This window comes from Pseudochaenichthys georgianus, chromosome 9 (genome assembly GCF_902827115.2).
Source record: "Pseudochaenichthys georgianus chromosome 9, fPseGeo1.2, whole genome shotgun sequence".
In the NCBI taxonomy this organism is placed as follows: Eukaryota; Metazoa; Chordata; class Actinopteri; order Perciformes; family Channichthyidae; genus Pseudochaenichthys; species Pseudochaenichthys georgianus.
In genome coordinates, this window is record NC_047511.1 from 14951310 (window position 1) to 14974991 (window position 23682).

General features: G+C 43.7%; 1 protein-coding gene across 6 annotated transcripts in view; it reads left to right on the plus strand.

Moving 5' to 3' along the window:
• ksr2 (kinase suppressor of ras 2) overlaps positions 1–23682 on the plus strand; it is a 189674-nt gene that overhangs the window by 88900 nt on the left and 77092 nt on the right. For 5 of the 6 annotated variants that reach the window (XM_034092087.2, XM_034092085.2, XM_034092086.2 and 2 more), the window contains exons 4-5: positions 4675–4710; positions 5675–6176. In XM_034092087.2, coding sequence (XP_033947978.1) covers positions 4675–4710; positions 5675–6176 — 538 coding nt within the window. The remainder of the gene's footprint in view (positions 1–4674; positions 4711–5674; positions 6177–23682) is intronic. The other variant, XM_071204343.1, reaches the window with a different exon arrangement.

Genomic DNA, 23682 nt, shown 5'->3' on the forward strand with positions numbered 1-23682 from the left:
ACAATGACTCAACGGTCAAAGTCAATACACACTATAGACAGCAGTTCGGTAAAATCATCAAAAAAGCTTGCACAGTATTTGGGTGGTCTATAGATATTTAGGAACAGAGCTCGAGAGGAGCATTTCAGCTGAAGGGCCACATATTCAAAAGAAGCAAAGTTCCCATAAGATGTCTTCCTGCATTGAAGGAAATCATTGAACAGAATAACAACTCCACCTCCTTTCTTATGCATTCTTTCCTGACTCATACAACTAAAGTTGGGAGGTGTTGATTCGATAAGAAGAGCTGCACTGTTATTTTGTTCAATCCAAGTTTCTGTTAAAAACATAAAATCAAGATTGTGCTCAGTGATAAAATCATTGATTACAAATGTTTTTCCTGCCAAAGACCTGACATTTAATAAAGCTAGTTTAAGTTCGTTAAACACACTATCAGTCAGGTTTTTTGTAACAAATCAAATCAAATCAAGTTTTATTTATATAGCGATCCCAGAAAAAGTTAAAATTGTCAATAAAATGAACAGAATGGTCAGTACAGGCTGTTGAAAGCCATGCGTTCAGTGCAAACAATCTGCTGAATCTCTCCACTCCTCTTCTGACTGGCGGTAGAGGGCCACTGATGAACACCTCCACATTTAGAGAGCTGACAGTTTCCAACAAACATTTAAAGTCTTCTTTCAGCACTTCTGACTGTTGTTTCACAACATAATTTGTTCCAATGTGCAGTACCACATTCTTCACAGTCGGATGTTCAGCCCCAATATGCAGGATCTTCTCAGTCAAGTCAGAGACCACATCCTTGGGAAAACAGAGTACTTTGATGTTGTTCTTACTGCACAGACCTTTTACATCTCTTACAGCAGAGTCACCCACAATCAGAGTTTCAGGCCCAGTCGTTAGCTTTCCCTCTAGCCTTTTACTTTTGGAGTAGCTATTGGTCCTTACCCTGCTGTGTGAAGAGGACAGGTTATCCAGGTCATCAGAAAGAGATCTCCGGCTCTCGGTCAGCCGAGCGTATCTGTTCTGGATTGGCACACTTGGTGGTTTAGGAGGATTGTTTGTAGTTCTCCCTTTAGCAGCTGTCCACGGCTGTTTCCAAGTAGGAACAGGGGTTGAAGAGGCGCTCTTCCTGGGTGATAACAATGCAGGCCAACCGGTCGCATCACAGATTTCAGAGCGCTGGGCTCTGCCTGTTATTCGTCCTCCCAAATCCCATGGAAATTATTTACTCTTAGGCTTTGCACCCAGAGAGTTCCAGGGAGGACTACCACTTGTAGATGTATTACCCGGTACACAGCCCTCCTGTTCCTTGGAACCCTTGTAGCTGCTAACTAGCTGTGAGTTAGCATACCCTTTTCCATTATTTTGCAATACTGGTAAAGTGGTGTCATTCCAACCTAGTCAATTCACTTCCACGTTAACTTCCAACCGTTGCATTTTCATTTCCAACACGGCCATCTTCTGTAGAAGTTTGTGGAAGTAATCTGTAGAGAACGGAGGCATTTTGCTGCTAACTAGCTTAAGCTAAATAGCATGCAGTAGCCTACCAGGCTTTAGCTGTTGCTAGGCCACGCTACTGTAAGACTGAGGTCGTCGTAAAAATGTTGAAATATGGCTGAAACCCTACGTCTATTTATGAAGATTAACTGTCCCAGTGATAAGTTAATGTCCAGGAGCCGCTGCTCGAAGTTTTCAGAGAATAAGAATAGGAAAATCAGCATAAAAAGTAAGCAGAGGCAAGAGCAAGCGGAAAGGCGTCTGCACTGTAAGAAAGATAAGCAGTTTAAATTAGTTTAAATGAAACTGCTTTAAATGAAACTGCTTTATTCACGTGTTTACCAATTTGACTCACCATATCCATTTGTTTTATAGATGAGGAGAATATTAAAATATTATATGACTCTTGGTTAAACTCTAAAACCACCTGAAGATCTTAATCTTAAGTATTCAGAGAAATTATATTGAGCAATAAGCTATTTGTATCATTGTGTTTTTGAGTAGGATAATACTATTCCTGTGAAAAACCTCCTGAATGATGAATAATGCACAAATGACACTGCACAGACAGCAATGGATGCCACAAAACTCGGCCATTTCCCTATTGTTTAGAATAAGAGACCCTTTGATTGGAAATGTAAGGGAAACCAGAACTTCCCCTATAGAACAGATCCATATTCTCAGCCTCAGAGGTGAGAACTCTTCACTGGCCTGTGATTAGTTTAAGTCGTTCATGCTGGGTCAAGCTGGACTTTGACATTTCTGAGTGGCTGGTTATGGCTTTTCCTGCTAATAAAAGAGGCTTGATTAAGCATCCCCCCCTCACATTGGTGGACAAGCAGTCTTTTGAGCCCACTCATCCTTCCTGGAACTTGATTTCTGAAGGGGTTTTTAGGGTTGAGATGTGGGCCTCTTAATGTGGGTTCAGGCACCTGTGGTACTCACACAGCCACACTGAGGACAGAGTGGCAGCTACAGCTTCACTCGAGAGACCCTACTGAGTAATATCCAAGGCTCGAGCTACAGTCAGGGCCGCCTTAATGCACGGGCTGACCTGGGCTAAAGCCCAGGGGCCTACGGAAATTGGGGGCCTATCATGAACCAATAAAAAAAGAAATTCAAATATTTTTTTTTTATTTCGGATGTTTTAAACATTTTTTATATAAACAAAGTCTTGGCTTTCAGAATATGAAACTTTTATTTCCAAAATCACACGATAAATAGATTTTTGAAGCTTGTAAAGGGAAGAAGACATCTCTCCCTCGCCACTCTGCTGTTCCCCTCCCTCCGCTGAAATTATGAATGTAAGGCGTATAGTAATCATAGATAACACGGCAGGGTCCGTTACAGTTTGTTTTCATCTGGTTTCAAATGAACAAAGTATTGGCTTTCAGAATATTAAACTTGTTTCGGCAAATTCAGATGATAAAAACAACTTTGAAGCTTGTAACGGCACAATTACAAGCGGAGAACGGAGTAACTTTACGTCACAGCAGGCATAACAACAGCCGGTGTTTCTCGTGAGTGTTTTCCCCGGGAAACAAACACAATACACACAAACGCAAAAATACACAAACACACACACGTATACACACACACACTCGCGAGCTTCCCCCAGACCAGTAATCCAAACGAAAATATCTTCCCTCGATACTATTTTGATCATTTGCTCCGCTAATCAATCAGATCGATGGATTCCAGAGATTTTTCTCAAAAATGTTGACTCCGTAACAGTCAGTGGGCACCACTTAACAGCCAATTAGAATGAGAATATGTTTCACATGTGACTTATTCAAATTGTGACTGATTGAGTGACAGAAGAAGGTTGTTAAGGAGAAAATGTTGGAGAAGAAAAAGTTTGAGAGTGGCGCTCGGAAAAGGAAATTGTTGAGGGAAAAGGAGTTTCGAGACAAGCAGCTATTACAAAAAATGCCGAAGCTTACAGGTTATTTTTAGCCTGTAGGCCAGGATAAGGAGGAAGGACAGATGAGTTCTGTACCGAGCGGCAGCGGTGCCGGCCGCGGGGCCTTGGAGCCAAGTAGGCCGTCTGGTTCTGATAGCGATGGAGTGGCGTGAGAGGAAAAACAGACAGGAGGGACATTATCTGTTGGAGGAGATGGAGAGGACAACGAGGACTTGCTACGTGAGGGAGCCAACAGCAACCGGACAAATACATGAGGGAGGCCCGATACGTCACTCATCTGGAGGAGAGGACCAGGCGCGCATAGAGCAGAGTGGAGAAGTGCGATCACAGAGCCTGCCGATGCTCTCAATGACTTTGATTTGTTGTTTAAATAGGGGGCCTACAAAACCATCAGCCCCAGGGCCTGATGGCAGGTTAAGGCGGGCTTGGCTACAGTAGTCAACAGGACGTATGTTCTAGATCAATCTTTGCAAATGTGATGTTTATTTCTGAAAAAAGGCATCAATATAAAATATGAATAACACTTCACGTCTTCAGATCTCTGTCACATTTGTATTTAACAATTTCCAGGGGCATCTGTTTAAAAGTTTAGCTTTATTTCGGTATTTTCTTAGCATAACTTCTGGTAAAAAAGAACTCTTTAATAAGAAATGTAAGAAACCAATATGACTTAAGTAGGCATATATTTAGAAAGAAGAAGTGGGACCCTTGAAAATCCCCATATTATGTCCCTTGTTTCTCTTCCCAGAACTCATCGTTCCTCGCGGACTCTTCTTCATAACATTACAGAATAGGAATGGCTGCAGGCTTTTTTTTTTTTTTCATCAAGTTTAGCAATTCCACCGAGACCTTTTATGGGAGATATTTTCCGAAGCTCATTTGATGTTGCTGGTTTTATATTGTGTTTGAAGTTTGTGTTTTTGATGCTTATAGTTCCTTGGAGACAATGTCGCAGGGTAGAAAAAATAATGACACAAACATAAAAAAGTGTACTTTTGTTGACAGAAATTTGCATTAAATGTGGCTTTGTGGTCAAAAGCAGTTTTTGAAGACTGTGAGGTAACTGTTGCTCAGAGTCAGCTATGTGTTACTGCATAGCCCCAATCAATTCCACCAACATAGTTTTGTTTTGCTGAACAGCCTTTTGGCTATACATAACTACAGATGGAAAGAAAAGTAGGATGTTGCAGACTACTTCAGCTGTGTCTCTGCTAGATCAATAAACACATTTTCCCCCCCGTTTCTTTCTGAAGAACAACTTGAGGAGGATAAATTGCACAGTAATGGAGGTAAAGTATTGTCATCTGAGCTCAAAAACACTCATTTTGGCTGCTCACCTTCAATTATTTTGCCTCTGCTTCTCTCTCTTTCTCATTCAACAGAAAGTTTAGTTTTGGGTAGAAGTCGACTTGTGTTATGACTCATACGGCTTTGACCTGTTCTGTTTTGGTGCACTCTTCCATTGTACTCACTCTGCTGCTCCATTCATTCATGCTTAATCTGCTCTGCATCAGCATATTTGAACACCACGGCACTACTAATGCGATCACATCAGATAACTGCTGAGTTAATTCTTCATTACCCAAATTGAGCACATTTGCTGGTTGTTAATGTTTGCCTGCCGTCAGGATTACTCTTACCGCTGCAATCAAGAAGAAAAGTTAATTGATGATTCAGTTTTAAGTACATGTCAAGAACCACTTTAGTTTAACTTGATACACCATATTAAGCAAAAAAGCTAAATTATGAAATAAAAATATATTTTCTCACTACCCTAAGTGGTATCAAGGCATGCAGATATTGATTTATTTGGCTACGTTTTGACCCCCTCTGACTTAAACAATGGAGATAAATTGAGGCCCAAAAACGAATGTTAGAATTTAACAGTAACTTTTTACATAAAACAGTTTTCATCTAGCCTAATTATTCAGAAAAAATCATTTAAATGAAAGTACTGAGGTCTGTGTACTATCTTGAGTACCTACGTTTCTATAAATGTTGCTGTTTATTTTGCAGATGGTATTTAAAAAACCTGTGATCACCATCAACATAAAAACTTGTATCACTTGTATAGGTTTATAGATAGGAGAGGATACAAACAGACATTACAAAACGTAGTCAAAATAAATAAAACCTATTTGCATCGCAAAAGAAAACTGTACACTAGGGTGTTAGGGTTATGGTTATTTAGTTTGTCACAACCAGGTTTTCTATTGGTGTTGAATCTGTTGAATCTGTGTCATCTTCCCACAGGGAGCCAGTCGAAGCAGGACTGGTCCATCCAGTGGCCCACCTCTGAATCGGGCAAAGAGAACACTCCAGTGTGCCAACCAGAGGTCAGTCAGTGGATCCGGTACCAGCTCTCCCAAAGCCCCAAAGTCCAGTCCAAGTACAACCAGCACATGTGCCACAGCCCCCAGGCCCTGGCCCCCCCTTTATATGCCGATCGGCTGACAGTCGACAGCCCATCCACGGGGCTCTTCCCTCCCTTGGACTTTGGTCATCGCTCTCTGCCCCCGTCTCCCCGACAGAGGCATTTTGGCCACACGCCTCCTCGGACTCCCTTGGTGGTAAACACCATGACCCCGCCTGGCACCCCCCCAATGCGGCGAAGGAACAAAGGGAAGGCCCCGGGCACGCCACCTCCACCGAGCCGCAAGCTCATCCATCTGCTGCCGGGCTTCACCGCACTGCACCGCAGCAAATCCCACGAGTTCCAGCTGGGGAACCGCTTGGATGACACACAGACACCAAAGTAAGTGTAAACTATCGTAGCGTTGTTCATTTGAAAGCCCAAACCGTGATCCAAATTCAAACACTGAGGTCAAATTACCACCAACATTCTAAGCACCCTATCACTCTATCAAATCAAATCAAGTTTTATTTATATAGCACATTTATAAACGATTTTTGGTCGAGCCAAAGTGCTGTACATATAATAAAAATAGCCTACAGTAGAGACACTTTACAGCAAATACAACAGCACAGATTGTTCAGAATATCAGTATGAGAAAAACGACACCCTCTATCCAATCTATAATTGATTGACAGGTATTTTAATGCAGAAATGGAAACATGGCAAAAACGATTAAGTTATTAATGTGTTGTGATGCTTGCAAAGGTATATTTTCACATTTAATGATACTCCTAATCAGATTAAAAACAAACTGAATCATTCGTTTTGAACATTATGAATGTTGGATAATTAGCAGATATACACATACTGTGTATGGTAATTGTTTTGTTTGATAAAGAAGCTCCCTAGCTCGGCATTTTTTAAAACCGATCAAAGTTTTAACTATCAGTTGATTCTTTAGTTACAGTAAATATCAGTCCACAGCAGGAGAGTGTTGTGGGCCTAGATCCCACTGCTTTTCACATGCTCAAAGGGTGCTCTACCTTTGAGCTAATTCCTACGGACCACTCATACATTGCACTACATCAAAAGCTCAATTTAGTTTTCCTTTTATGAAAACACAATGTGAGGTCACCCTAAAAGCCAGCCTACGGAGACGAGGTGGCGTTATCAAGGCGATGGGGTGCTAACCCATTGGGCCCTGCATGTGTGGGCTTAAATCCTAGATTACATGCTCCTTTAAAACAACTCTCTTCTAAACAATCAGGTCGATTTCTTTGATACATTTTACTGAAGCAAAACCTGATGAAAGCAATGACTCGCATCAACCAAGCACATTTTCTTACTATAGTCACAAATCGAAATGTACATGATTTAAGCATTTACCAACGAGAATTGACAAATGCCTTATTTTTGTTTGATTTGTGCATAAAGTCAGAACATTCATGTATAATTAAGCAATTCTTAATTATACATGGTTCGGCCCGACGCGAACCACGCCCCTTAGCTGTGATATAATGAGCATATACCACGGCCTGTCGTGAGATATTGCTTTTATAAAACGGTTACCAAGTGTGGCAATATGAAAAAAAAATACACACTCTAATTTAAATAGTTTTTATTAATAAATGATGATGTTCAAAATAAAATAGTCCCTCCGTTGCCTTCTGCGCGAAACATAGTGCGAGGTGGTTGCTATGCAACAACACTAACAGCTAGCGAACATATTAGACAGAGAGCGTTGATCCATTATTTATTTACATTCATTTGTATGTTGCACCCACTGAAAAACTGTCCAGCATCAGTAGAATGGCTTACGTGGTTACTTGTTGAGGTTGTTCTAGGCTGTTGCTTGGCGTGGTGAGAATATTGCTCCACTTTCTCCGGTCCCCGAGATTTGGCTTCCAGTAGCTCTCTAGAGAGAGCTTTCGCACCTATGGCCACAAACGGTCATGATTTCTCTGCTTTGTTTCAAGACCCGCATCAGAAAGCTTTTGAATGGTGGTACGTTTCCAGTTGGTCTACCTGCTCTTCACGTAGCTCTGCATGTCGTCGTTTAGGTGCTTTTTTTTTTCTGGAGATAGGCACTGCTCAATCCACTCCTCCATAGTAAGACCCCCCGGAGGTCGAAGTTAATCTTAAATGTTTCCATTTTATGCCTTGTAAGTTTGTTTCGTAACGGAAGAAATGTAAATATATTTATAAAACAGACAAGTCAAATCAAGCAATCTGATTGGCCGATAGTGTTTTTGCGGACCTCTTTGATTACAGATTTGAAAACATCGTTGCTTGCTTTAAAAGTAGCTCAATTCATGATGTCAGACCTTGGAAAGTATCTAGATATCCCTGCCCTTATGCCAAAGGAACTGCACACTGAATATGTTTTGCCGTTTGATGTGTATGTCTGGACCGCTGCGTAAAAAGGAGGGTTTCTGCCCCGTTACTTCTCCGCTGCTTTCTTGTTCCAGTATGAAAAGCAAACTGTTCAGCCCAACTGTATACTGTTTTTCTCAGACGCGGAGGGATACTTACTTGTTGTGAAAAGTAACTTACAATTCTACCCGTTGTATACGCTCAGTATATCACGGCTAAGAACCAATCAGATTGCTTGATTTGACCGTTTTATAATTAATAATATACATTACATTGACAAAATATTGTTTTTAAAGAGGTGTGACTTGATAAGTAATCACTTCTACCTACACCTTTTCTGACTTGAAGTATGACCTTTTATATTTATGTTTGATGTTTGCTGGATATATTATTTGTATTTAATTTTTTTAATCAACATGTTGAAATACAATCTAATTGAATGTAATACCAACAGAAAACCTTGCCTTTGAAATCATCGGAGGAAGTATTCAGATTCTTAATTTAGTAGCAATTGTAAAAATACTCCGTTCCAACTAAAAGCCCTGCATTTAGGATGCCACCAAAGTAAAATTATGTTAATATTGTTAGCAAGCATATAAAAAATGAAAGTGAAAAGTATTTAGAAGGATGATGGTTTGGAAGCAATAACCAAATTACACTATATAACGTTGTAATTTAGGACTGAGGCAACATGGTTCTTATTGCACACATTTGTTTGACTGTCAATTATCCTGTTTAAAAAGTTTCTTGGAGGCAATAATCGGAGTTGTTACTGGTCAGTGCATTTCCGCAGACGACCTGCCTGAAGCAGAGATTCAGTCCTCGCTCTCCCTGATCTGTACAAGGTCTATCAGCGTAATTCCATCTGATCGAGGGTAGCGCAGAAAGGAAGTTAGGGCCCGTGCTTTCCTTTCAGTAGTTTCACTCGAAAATAATCTTCCACCAGAGCCCAATCAGATTAATTCTTGGGAGTACATCATTGCCCATAAAGGAACAACAGCCTGTCGATAGAGATAAGGGGCCGCGGGGCTGAATCGCTGACCGGCCATGCCTGTGTCTGGTGCTATGCTGATCAGATTTGGCCACAAACAGGGTCCTGCGCTGCCAGGTAATCAGGAACCAGAGTCCGCCTCAGGAGAGCTGCACTCATTTTGATAATGTCATTAGATGACAGTGCCCCATCACTGCTTCACTTTGTAAGTTAATATTTGGGAGTTGTCCCCTGCTTTTACGATGGCCATCTGGGTAATATTCGGTGTGTGCTTGGCAACATCCACACAAGTCCTTCCACGTGGGGATGTGTGTCTGTATCTGCAAAATGAGGAGTGGATCATTGCTGCGGTGAATAGGCTCAAACGGCATTAGAGAATTGATTACCGGTCCCTGAGCGCTGATAGACTGAGGCTGTGAGTTGAGCCCCTCTAATCAATGACCTGTGTGTGCCTGGAAATGTTGCAACTCATCGAGACAGGGCAGATCTGCTGGCTTCTCTGATAGCCAAGTACCTCTCAGAATACATCGTAATTGGTTGGAGGACGGTGCTGGCAAGCCTTAAGTATGTGGTTCAGTTCTGGCTTGAGGCACACGTCACGGGTTGCTTCCTATCTGTACGCGCGTGGGAATTGGCTTCATTGCAAAGTTGGCGTCTGCTTTTTCCTCAATGCAAGAGTAAATACCTAAAGTTAGAAGCCTGAACATTCATACAATTATATGTTACTAAATCCTGCGATGGAATTATTATTCCTCGGGATCAAAAACAACATGCAAACTATGTCACGACAGCAGAAATGTTATAGTCAATACAAATACCTGATACAATTCAATTGTAAAAACAATTTGAAAACCAAACACTGTGTACTTCACCATACAAACCTTTAATATCTCACTATATAGGTCATAATTTACTAATAATTTCTTATATTTCCAAGCATATCAACTTAACTTATAATTTATTATTGCCACAATCAAACATTTTACATGACAACATTTGAACACATCATGTTAATGTCATAGTTTACCTTCCAATATGACAATTACAATATGATTCTATGTAATCTCACTCTGTTGACATTAGCTGTTAGCTTGTTATGTATTATTATAAGACTGCAACCACCCTGTAACTCTCCTGTTGTTAACAACACAGATTTGCAGTTCACGTCATTATAAGAGGAAGGGTGCATCCCCTTGCCCCCTGCAACGAGAAGACGTTACGACGTTATTTTGCGAGACTCACAGTACTTATAAAAACAAGTCACATGTTCAGAATGTTGGCACCAACTTGGTACTGAAGACTCTGTTCTCATGACATCCCTAATGCAAACATTTCACCAAAGCAAACCGACAAGCCCTCGAAAAATATCACATATTTTACTATTTCATACTTACAGTAAATGGTTGCTTTTCCGTGAAATCAGCTTCTTTCTACTACCTATACCTCCCCCCTATTAGCAACCACCTGATTTTAATAAGCTCGCTGTGCTCTTTATTTTCTCTTGCTTAGTTGCCCTTGCACTCGGCCAGGACACTATAACCCTATGACCCAAGAGACGTTTTTCTTTGTATCTTAATGATATGGCTTTATGTCTCATTATCACTGCATAATACAGCACAAAGACTTCTATAGAGTGGCGAAGTCCCTCCCCTTCCGGTGGACCTCCATGGGACCTTATTTCAGAAAAATTATGTATTGAAGTCAATGGGGAGAGAAAGATTATCTTTCGATCCCATTTTAATTGTGCCACGAATTACACATATGATGTTTGTCAATTTAAAAGATAATTTTGTGTCTTTTGTGTGAAACGCTCAATGAACTACATCTCTGGTCTCGCACACGTCACCTACACTAAGATGGCTGTCACGTTAGCACATTTCACCTCTTTCTTTCAGAATAAGGCGAAAAGTATTTAAAGAGGTGAAAATCACTACCAGTCTGGCCATGTTGAGAACTGTACATACGAAAAAGGGGAGTTAGTCGGTTCCGTAAGAGCCAGCATGCGGCACCGGCTTTACAAGGTTTCGGTGAGTAACACGAGTGTAATGTGTAACGTTTATGACATCACTTACGCGACTCTGGGATTTGTAGTCTTTCTAGTTGCGTATTTTTCATAGTCATATATTTCAACAGTTTTACGACAAACTGTGACTTTGTGTGATGGAAATAATTTTTTAAGATTGACAAACATCATATGTGTAATTCATGGCACAATTCAAACGGGATCGAAAGATAATCTTTCTCTCCCCATTGACTCCAATACATAATTTTTCCGAAATAAGGTCCCATGGGGCGGAAGTAGAAGGGCGGGACTTCGCCTCTCTATAGACGAATTAACCCAGCATATAATTTTAAAGCCAATCTTAGGTTTGGTTTTGGCACTGATTGATTAGTGACACTTTATTTTGTGGAATGTCATATTTGTCTTTTTTGCTTCTGAAATATTCAAGTATTTCCATTAACTTCAGAGATAAAACAAGAACTAATTGCATTATATGATTATGCATGAGCACACTAATGTCAGATAATGCTATTTCTTCGCTAGAGAATTGTCTCTTTTTCAGTATTTTATCTAATTGGAGAAACTAAACTAATGTAATTGGTAATCGACTTCTATTTTCAAATATGGTTTATAGTCATGTTTTTGGCCTAATAGACATTAAAAGCATAGATCAAATCAAATCAAATCAAGTTTTATTTATATAGCACATTTATAAACGATTTTTGGTCGAGCCAAAGTACTGTACATATAATAAAAATAGGTCCGGGTCTGGGGGGGTCCGAAAACCAGTCAGTATCTGGTGTGAGGGGTAGGGGTAGGGTTAGGGTTAGGGTAATGTTGTGAATCGAGTGGCCCATGGTGGTGGTGGGCTTATGGTATGGGCAGGCGTATGTTATGGACGACGAACACAGGCCACTCGATTCACAACATTACCCTAACCCTAATCCTACCCCTCACACCAGATACTGACTAGTTTTCGGACCTCCCCAGACCCCCCCAATAAAGCAAAAATGCACGTTTCAGAGTGGCCTTTTATTGTGGCCAGCCTAAGGCACACCTGTGCAATAATCATGCTGTCTAATCAGCATCTTGATATGCCACACCTGTGAGGTGGGATGGATTATCTCGGCGAAGGAGAAGTGCTCACTATCACAGATTTTTTCAGATTTGTGAACAATATTTGAGAGAAATGGTTATTTTGTGTATATAGAAAATGTTTTAGATCTTTGAGTTCATCTCATGAAAAATGGGAGCAAAAACAAAATGGTTGCATTTATATTTTTGTTGAGTGTAGTTTAGGAGTGATTCTGCATTCAGGGGCTGATAGTGTTTCCACTTTATTTATGTATAAATGTCCGCAAACGCTCTGATCTGCTGTGGACCCTCATCTCCTTCTTTAGAGCTGTGTGATTTTAGGTTTAATGCGTTGTTTGCCTGTGACAAACACATTTTCCACACAGACTTCCCCTGTCTGTGTGAGCGTGGTGGCTGTCACTCCTGGCTCCCGGCTCAACCTCCACCTGCTGCAATCAGTTGGGCACCCTCCTCTGCTACACACCTGATTTCCATCAGCCATTTACTAATGGCATATCAGCAGAGGCTCCACAACTTGTCAGCGCCAGATCGTTGTTTAAATCCCAGTGGATCACTCTCCAACCGGATTACTCTCCACGCTCCTCCACCTCAACAGCCGCCACCAGCCGGATTATTCTCCACGCTCCTTCACCTCAAAATAAACCTTTTTAACACTCTGCCGTGTCCTGCGTTTGGGTCCTCTCAGATAACCGTAACAGAACGATCTGGCCAGTATGGACCCAGCGGACACCGGCTACCAGCCCAAGACTGCAGACGAACTCTGCCAAGCCCTGGCCAGTCAAGGCGCTCTCGTGGGGCATCACGATACAGTTCTCCGTGAGGCAGTGGAGACTCTCCGGAACCTCTCCGCTAATGTGCAAAGGATCGGCACGCCTCCATCAGCTATGAGAGGCTGTCATTCCCACACCGGAGCGATACGCTGGAGATTTGGGTATTTGTAGAGCCTTTTTGTTTCAGTGTACGTTAGTTTTTGAGCAGCAGCCTAGTACTAGGGTAGCATATGTAATGAGTCTGTTGAGGGGGAGGGCTTTAGATTGGGCTACAGCTGTTAGGGAGAGCCAGCCACAAATGTGCTGGTCATATGATACTTTCATTTCCGAAATGAAAAATGTTTTTGATCACCCGGTACGGGGGAGGGACGCTTCCAGACACCTTCTTTCTCTCCGGCAGGGCTCCCGTAGTGTAGCCGAATTTTCAGTTGAGTTTAGAACAGTTGCTTCCGACTCACGCTGGAATAACGAGTCATTGCAGGATGCTTTTCTTCAGGGGCTGAACGAAGCAATTAAAGACGAGCTAGCTGCTAGGGATGATCCAGTTAGCTTGGATAATTGAATTGCCACAGCCATCAAGATTGATAATCGCCTCAGAGAGAGACGTAGGGATAGGAATAGCCGTCACTCCAATCCCAGCGACTTCTCACTTGATCCCCAAATTGGAACCGCCACTACCCCAATCTCCAGATCTTTCCCGACTCCTTACTCAATCTCATCCCCTGGAGATGAGCCCATGCAAGTGGGAAGGGCCCGCCTTTCACCATCTGAGCGTGCTAGAAGGATCCAGGCTGGGGAATGTGTTTATTGCAGCCAAATCAGTCATCTCGTTTCCTCCTGTCCTAATCTGCCAAAAGGTCAGGCTCGTCAGTAGCTGTGGGGATTCTGGTGAGCCCTTCCTCCTCTCTCAACCCCCGACCCAGAACGCAGCTAGAAGCCATGCTTTGCTGCGACAAACAGTCCCTACCCCTGCTCGCCTTAGTGGACTCGGGGGCGGATGAGAACTTTTTGGACATTGACATTGCAGCTCAGGCAGGAATTTCCTGCGAAGTGTTAGATTCACCTCTTAGTGCTAATGCTCTAAATGGAAAATTCCTGGCCCAAGTCACTCACCGCACCAAGCCAGTAAACCTCATTCTGTCTGGAAACCATCGTGAGTTTATTCAGTTTCACCTAATTTCCTCACCCCATAGTGTTGGGCCATCCCTAGTTAAGAACACACAACCCCCAGATTGATTGGGTAACTGGCAAAATCAATAGTTGGAGTTCTTTTTGCTTATCCTCATGCCTGCAGTCTGCCCTACCGCCAGCAGAGGCCGCCTCTCCACCACTCAAGATCGAGCCGCCTGACCTGTCATCTGTTCCCACTGAATATCATAACCTAGGAGAGGTGTTCAGTAAACAGCGAGCTCTTTCTCTTCCTCCTCATCGACCCTACGACTGTGCCATTGACCTCCTTCCCGGGGCCCCTCTGCCTTCCTCACGTCTGTTCAACCTGTCTCGCCCTGAGAGAAAATCCATGGAGAGTTACATCCATGACTCCCTGGCTGTGTCATTCGGCCATCCTCCTCCCCGGTCGGTGCTGGTTTTTTCTTCGTCTCCAAGAAGGACCGCTCACTGCGGCCCTGCATTGATTACAGGGATCTCAATGCCATCACTGTAAAGAACAAATACCCACTACCCCTCATTAACTCCGCCTTTGAACCCCTCCAGGAAGCCACATTTTTTTCCAAACTGGACCTCCGCAATGCCTACCACCTCGTCAGAATCCGAGAAGGGGACGAGTGGAAGACGGCCTTTAACACACCACTCGGTCACTTCGAGTATCTGGTGATGCCTTTTGGACTGACGAATGCCCCAGCAGTCTTTCAGTCGATGGTGAACGATGTGCTCCGTGACCTCCTCAACCGATCAGTCTTTGTCTACTTGGATGACATCCTCATATTCTCTCGTAACAAGGAGGAGCACATTATCCATGTCAGGCAGGTGCTGCAGAGACTCCTGGAAAACAGACTCTTTGTGAAGGCGGAAAAATGCGAATTCCATGTCAACACAGTCTCATTACTGGGCTACATCATTGAGGAAGGAAAGCTTAGGACCGACCCTGAGAAGATCCAAGCGGTGGCGGGGTGGCCCAAACCAACCTCAGTTAAACAGCTTCAACGGTTTCTTGGTTTTGCCAATTTCTATCGGCGCTTCATCAGGGACTACAGCAGAGTGGCGGGTCCTTTAACCAGACTCACTTCCCCTACAACTGTTTTTTCCTGGAACCCAGAGTGCAATGCAGCCTTTTCAGAGCTAAAGAGACTATTCACTACTGCCCCTGTGCTCATCCACCCTGATTCCTCTCGCCAGTTCATTGTGGAGGTCGATGCCTCCAACACCGGGGTAGGGGCAGTTCTTTCCCAGCGCTCGGAACGAGACCAAAAATTGCATCCTTGTGCATTTTTCTCTCGCCGCCTCACCCCAGCTGAGAAGAACTATGACGTGGGTAACAGAGAAATGCTGGCTGTCAAACTTGCCCTAGAGGAGTGGAGGCACTGGCTGGAGGGAGCTGAAATCCCTTTTATTGTATGGACGGACCACAAGAACCTGGCGTACATCCAATCTGCCAAGCGCCTTAACTCCCGTCAGGCTCGATGGGCCCTGTATTTCGGCCGCTTCTCATTCACCCTCACCTACCGTCCAGGGTCACGGAACCTCAAGCCTGACGCTCTCTCTTGCCAGTTCGCTTACAAAGGACCAGCTGCCAGTCCAGACACTATCCTGCCTGCCTCCTGCGTGGTGGCGGCTGTTAACTGGGAGATTGAGTCATTGGTCAGGGAGGCTCAGCGGGCGCAGCCTAACCCAGGTAACTGCCCAGCTAATAGTCTTTTTGTGCCTACCCCTGTTCGCTCCAAGGTCCTGCAGTGGGCACACGCCTCCCGTCTCTCATGTCATCCTGGTGTCCATCGCACACTGTTTATTCTCAGACAACGGTTCTGGTGGCCTTCCATGGCTCAAGACACCAGGGCCTTTGTTGCTGCCTGTACAGTATGTGCCCGCGCCAAGTCCTCCCACCAGTCTCCCTCTGGCCTGCTTCGCCCGCTGCCGGTACCTAGTCGCCCTTGGTCGCATGTGGCATTGGATTTTGTTACTGGACTTCCACTTTCACAAGGAAATACCATCATCCTAACTATTGTGGACAGATTCTCAAAGATGGTACACTTTGTGGCTCTTTCCAAGCTTCCCACTGCCCGAGAGACTGCAGATCTTCTGGTCAACCATGTAGTTCGACTTCATGGGATCCCCACCGACATCGTCTCTGACCGGGGTCCCCAGTTCATTTCCCACGTTTGGAAGGCCTTCTGTCAGGCTCTGGGAGCAACGGTGAGCCTGTCATCTGGCTATCATCCTCAGACGAACGGGCAAACGGAACGGGCCAACCAGGATCTGGGGGCGGCCCTTCGTTGTGTGGCTTTCAGGAACCCTTCGTCATGGTGCCCACATCTGCCATGGATCGAATATGCCCACAACTCCCTGTCAAATGCAGCCACAGGTATTTCACCCTTTCATTGTGCCATGGGTTTCCAACCACCTCTGTTTCCAGCCCAGGAAGAGGAAGTTGCTGTTCCCTCCGTTCAGACCCACCTTCGTCGCTGTCGTAAGGTGTGGAGGGACACCCGAGCCGCCCTGCTCCGCTCCGCCGCTGCCCGCAACCGCCTCATCGCAGACCGCCACAGGACCCCGGCCCCCAACTACTTACCAGGTCAGAGTGTTTGGCTTTCTTCCAAAGATCTCCCACTCAAGACAGAGTCGAAGAAACTCACTCCACGGTATGTCGCCCCTTCATTATCGACTCTATTATCAATCCATCTGCAGTCAAGCTCAAGCTTCGCTCGAAGGTTCATCCGACATTTCATGTCTCTCTGTTGAAACCTGTTGCCAGCAGTCCTTTGTCTCCTCCAGTGAGTGTTCCCCCACCCCCCCGCATCATCAATAATCACCCAACCTACACCGTCAGGCGATTGTTGGACGTTCGTCGCCGTGGAAGGGGATTCCAATATATTGTGGATTGGGAGGGCTATGGTCCAGAGGAGAGGTGTTGGGTTCCCCGGCGAGACATCGTGGGCGCGTCTCTGGTACGGGACTTCCACCGGGATAACCCTGGTAGACCACCTGGAGGCGTCCCTTAAGGGGGGGGTACTGTGGTGGTTGTATTCTCCAGCCATCTCCCTTGTGTGTGTTTTCCCTTCCCCTGTCTGTGTGGGCGTGGTGGCTGTCACTCCTGGCTCCCGGCTCAACCTCCACCTGCTGCAATCAGTTGGGCACCCTCCTCTGCTACACACCTGATTTCCATCAGCCATTTACTAATGGCATATCAGCGGAGGCTCCACAACTTGTCAGCGCCAGATCGTTGTTTAAACCCCAGTGGATCACTCTCCAACCGGATCACTCTCCAACCGGATTACTCTCAACGCTCCTCCACCTCAACAGCCGCTATCAGCCGGATTACTCTCCATGCTCCTCCACCTCAACAGCCGCCACCAGCCGGATTATTCTCCACGCTCCTTCACCTCAAAATAAACCTTTTTAACACTCTGCCGTGTCCTGCATTTGGGTCCTCTCAGATAACCGTAACAGACATAGAAAATGCTGAGTCAAGGGTTGTCCAGTTTAATGACATAATTAGTTTGAAATGACAACATGTGCATTTGTCACACTCCCAGGTTTATGTCACGGTTTTAGTGTTGTCTGTCTGGTTATGGGTTTTGTAAGTCTGTTCATTCTGTGTTTTGTCTTCCTCCTTGTGTTTTGTCTGGTCCTCCTCCCTGTCGTTAGTTTCCCTGGTGTGTCTGATTGTCTCAATGTGTTCACCTTGTGTTTCTCCCTCCCCTGCCCAGCTGTGTCTTGTCCTGTGATTACCCGTCTGTGTATTTAGTCTAGTCTTCCCCTGTGTTCCATGTCGATTCATTGTTTCCCCTCCATGTTATTCCACGGTCTGTGTTCCTTGTGCTGCTCGTTTGTTTTGGATATTTTGGATACTGCCTTTTTTGCCACAGCTTTTATTATTTAATAAAGCTCGCTTTTCGTTAAATTCTGCATTTGAGTCCTACCTGCTTCACCCAATCGTAACAGCATTAGTAGTATGCATTGACAGAAGGGGACCGTAGTTCACACTTAGAAACGGATTCACTTTGACAAAGTGGTAAATTACTTTTAAATAAGTCTATTATTTACTTTCTCTTTTTTTGCAGAGATAGAAGATTGAACATTTGAAGCAGCACATATTAACTTAATCCACTAATCATTAAGCAAAACCAAAATGAAAACCATAGATTTATAAAGGTCTAGAGTCTTATCACAGACCAGAGAAGCCCTTTATATACACTTCAGTTTGAGTTTGGTTTATTTCCTTATGTCCAAAATGTCCGTAAGCCTTGTAGAAGAGGGGAGATGTCGAAATTTCGTAGTCAGATGTGCCTCACTTGAAAAGGCCAACATATTGAAATGAACAAAGCAAAAACAGGTTTAACAACTTAACAACTTTTCAGTGATTTCTCAGAGAAGAATTCACAACAACAGAACAAGATAATACACTCCTTACACAACAGGAATGGACATTTGTATTTAAACTTTATCCAAAGAATACAACAAAGGTGTTTTGCTCTCTACACTCACAAGACTACTACCTTTGAAATAATTCTTTAACATACAGCTTTTTGGGCGGGGGAAAATATGTTTCTATGCCCCACAAAATTACAATCTTCTATTTGTTGGTCAAACACATATGTACTTGTCTCAACAAATCCATCTTGGCATCCCATTTTCCCGTAGGGGATCTGCCGCAGATAGGGTTAAAGAGCACACCTGAAAGGGATCAATACAGTGCCTGTATTACTGTTTGTTTTGTTGTGATGACAGATCCTCTGCTGGGGCGCTGTGAAAATGTCACCAAATGACTGTTAACCCAACATCACATGATTGATTACGTCCAGTATAAAATCAATAGTGAAATCCTAAGAAATACACTCATGTTCAGCTCACTGGATGCTTTTTTTTCAAAGCTCCTTGTGTTTATTCTCTTTTAGTATATTTTCAAAAACCTCTTGCCAGTTAGGTGAGAACTAGGCCATCCTTTCCGCACATTTGCTGATCTGAATTGTGTAAAAAGCAATTTGTGCAAGCAATCCATTTCTACTCATCCCAGGTTGCACAGGCACTTCAAGGTTCAAGGTTCTTTATTTGTCATACGAACATAGCTACAGAGTAGTTATGTCGATGAAAATCTTAGGTCACAGGCTTCTCCAACTGTGCAACACAATAATACAGAAAAACAGAAAAATATAGTGCAAGTAAATATTAAAAAGTAAATACAAAAAGAAAAATAGTTTAAAAAAAGTGAAGTAGTGAAATAAGAGTCTATATGCAAGCTATTGGAATGATACATTAGATAAATAGATACATAATTACTAAGTAGCAGATGAATGTTATGGATGTTGTTACAACAGTTCAGGTCTTATTGCCTGTGGGATTAAACTGTCCCTGAGTCTGGTGGTTTTTGTCTGGATGCTGCGGTAACCCCTGCCAGACGGCAGCAGACTGAACAGTTTGTGGCTGGGGTGATGGGGGGTCTTTTATAATCCTGAGGGATTTCTTCCTGAGCCGCTTGGAGTAAAGATCCTCCATGGATGGCAGCTCCGTCCTGGTGATGTTCTGTGCAGTTTTCACCACCCTCTGTAAAGCCTTACGATTGAGGGCGGTGCAGCTGCCGCACCAGGCCGTGATCAGGATCCTCTCTATGGTGCACCTGTAGAAGGTCAGGATACTCTCTATGGTGCACCTGTAGAAGGTCAGGATCCTCTCTATGGTGCACCTGTAGAAGTTGCAGAGTATCCTGGAGTCCATATTGAACCTCCTCAGCCTGCGGAGGAAGAAGAGCCGCTGTCGAGCTTTTTTGGTGATGGTGGTGGTGTGAAGAGTCCATGTCAGGTCCTCAGTGATGTGGACTCCGAGGAACTTGAAGCTGCTGACTCTCTCCACCGTAGTCACATTGATGGCGATGGGGGCGTGTCACTCTCCCTGCTGCTTCCTGTAATCCACAATCAGCTCCTTTGTTTTGCTGACATTGAGATGGAGGTTGTTATCCTGGCACCAAGATGTCAGGTTTTCGACCTCCTCTTAGTACGCCGTCTCGTCGCCGTCTGTGATCTGGCCGATAACGGTTGTGTCGTCAGCAAACTTCACAATGTTGTTGGAGCTGTGTGTGGCCATGCAGTCGTGAGTAAACAGGGAGTAGAGGAGAGGGCTGAGCACGCAGCCTTGAGGGGCTCCGGTGTTGAGGATCAGGGTGGAGGATGTGATGTTTCCCACCCGCACTGCCTGGGGTCTGCCCGTCAGGAAGTTCAGGATCCAGTCACAGAGGGCGCTGTTGAGCCCGAGGTCTCTGAGCTTGATGACCAGCTTGGAGGGCACAATGGTATTGAAGGCTGAACTGTAGTCAATGAACAGCATTCTCACATATGTGTTCCTCTGGTCCAGGTGTGAGAGGGCAGTGTGGATGGTGAGGGCTATGGCGTTGTCTGTGGACCTGTTTGCTCTGTAGGCAAACTGCAGGGGTTCCAGAGAGTCAGGGAGGGAGGAGGTGATGAAGGTTTGGACTAACCGCTCAAAGCACTTTATGATGGAGGTAAGTGCTACTACTGGGCGGTAGTCGTTGAGGCTGGTGATTTTTGTCTTTTTGGAGACAGGAACGATGGTGGAGTGTTTAAAACATGTGGGGACTACAGACTGCAGCAGGGACCTGTTGAAGATGTCTGTGAACACCTCTGCCAGCTGAACTGCACACACCCTGAGAACACGGCCAGGGAGGCCATCAGGTCCAGGAGCCTTGTGTGGGTTAACCCTTTTAAAGGATTTGCAAACATCTGCCCTGTTTAAAACAAAAGGGCAGGGCTCCTGATCCTTCTGTGCCTCCACAGCCTGGGTGCTCTAAAATTGTGCAAAAAAACTGTTCAGCTCATCTGGGAGAGATGCGCACGCAGACACTCCCACAGCACCCCCCGCTGCTCCTTTGTAGTCCCGCCCACATTTTCCGGGTGTTACAGCCTTTGAAGTCAGATTCCACCTTGTCTTTGTATTGTCTCTTTGCACTGCTGATTGCTCTCCGGAGTTCATATCTAGAATTCCTGTACTCCTCCAAATCTCCAGCTCTGTGCGCGATAGTGCGCGCTTTCAGTTTGCCACGCACCTCGCCGTTTATCCAGGGCTTTTGATTTGGGAATGTTCGTACAGAAACCTTCACTTAATCACAAACCAATGGAAAGGCTCGCACAATTAGTAAATCCATCAAATCAACAGTGCCATCTTTTGACAAAGTCAAGAGATTTGCCAATCATATCCACTAAAATCCTTTTTTGAATTCCTGTTTGCTCACCACATATAAGAAGTGATAAAGATAAGCCAGAAACAAAACAAGTCATCATGTTGTTCTTTGTACTCTAAGACGGCATTAGAATCAGCTTAATTGGCCAAGTAATAAGAATTCTACTTGCAGGTAGAACATGGTGAAAAGTATGACATTTGGGGCCTCTTCAAAATGATACCAGAAACAAATCACAAAACCCAACCAGTAGAAAAGGGCCCAGAAGTTGACCCAGTGAAGAACCAAAATATTAGCGGAGGGTTGGATTTCTACCTCTTGGTTGGACTTACTCTCATTAGCCAACTCAACACAGCTCTCATGTTAGAGTTGATTTGACATATTTTTACACTCAAACAAATATGATTGTGCACCCTGAATAACGGCTTTGTAGCATAACGAGGATACGTTTTTTGACAAGTGGGCAAGTAACATTGCAAGACAGCCACGAGGCCTTGAGCAGTGTCTCTTTTGGATTCAGCAACTGTGACAGGAACTTAACTTACCCTACTTTTCACTGCAGATGTTAATATAAAAGCTTCTTGAGGTCCCATAAATGTTCCTGGGCTCCATAATCTTGAGAGCATGTAATGCAACAAAAAAAGGCCTCTTGTTTACATCAGGCCCTTAATCTTTACAAAAATGTTTACCTTCTAAAACGCATTGATCACCACAAAAAGATTAGATCTTACAAATGTAACACTATCTGTGTCCTCTCAGGCCTATGATGGCTGCTGCTCCGTGTTTATAGTTTTACTTATAAAACAAAAGTGCACTTGATATCCAGCACCAATTGAACTTTAAGTTGAATCCAGGAGTGCGACAGTAGTTTAATTTAGCTTATGTAGAAGCCTTTCCAACACCTCACCCCCTTCTCTCTCTGTGCCCTTTTCGAAGCAGAGAGGCTCTTCGGACTACAGTGTCAATTAATGAACCTCGTTGTCTATGTTTATGAACATTAACATGCACACGTGGAAAAGGCCATGTGAGTTTTCACGGTCCCACTTGGCACGTCACACCAAGATCGTTTCTGGAGGTGGGCGTGTTTGTTTTTCCACCACTTCTTGTCTTGCCCCCCCTTTCAGTGGAAATGGTGATATCAAACAGTTAATGCCACCTTATGAGACTTTCACAGCTTTTTGAATGTTAAGCACTTTCTTATTGAATTGGATGTTTGCTAATATCTCACATGGCGCCGGGGGTTGGCATGATTCACCCTCAGCTTCTCTCAGGGTAATTCTACCATGCAACACTCAGAGGAAGCAAATTTGCATCCATTGCATGACTAATTTAGCTGTTTGCTTTCACTGAGCTGGTGTACACAACATATATTTCTCTCCCCATTTCCCTTTCTTTCTGTCCTCACCCCTCTCATTATGCATCTCTTCTGAGAACCTGTCAATGTGGTATTTCAACGTCATCCGTAACATCTACCAATTCAGACTGAAATACATTTTTTATTGGATTTATTTTTCTCATGGGTGCGAAGGAAACTAAAAAGGTTGTGGCGGTGTTGACTGGAATCAAGCGTTGAATATAACAGAGCAACACAGGGCAGCTATGATGTGGTACATAAACATACACTGCCTGCACAGGACTGGAAACTATTACTCTGTCGTTTTATTATAAGGAGTAACAAAGTAACAGTTTAACTAAATATAGGCATTAATGTTGTCTTGTCTGGTGCTGTTAATTTTCATCAGCAATGTTTGAAAACACAGGAGTAAAAATGTATACCTTCAATTAAGATGTTACCTTAACTGCATAAAAGCTGAGCTTTTTACTTTTGAATAAACACTCTATAATTGTGTATGTGCTGTACTGTAAATGCCAGTTATTTATAACATTTAAAAAAAATAACAATGTTTAATTGTTTAAAAGGGATACAAATTGAGCAATTAAGATAACATGCCAAAGTGAAGAAGAACTTTGATGCTAAACTTTGATGCCACTACACATATGGTGTTTGTCAATGTAAAAGATTATTATTTTGTAAGTCCAGAAATATAGTTTGTCGTTGAAATATAATGTCGCGTGCAAAATGATGTTGTATATTTGTCCTAATTGCGTGTTGTCACAGTCTTACACTGCAGCAGTTTTACGAAAGACCCTTTCTTGACTTGTGTAATTCATGGTTCAATTCAAATTGGTACAAAAATGTATCTGTCTACATTGTATGTATTTCCTTTTTTGTGTACAAATAAGAGGCACATAGGGGTACAGCAGTAGGGCAGGACTTTACCTTTGGGGATGAAAGACTCCTCAGAGTTCTG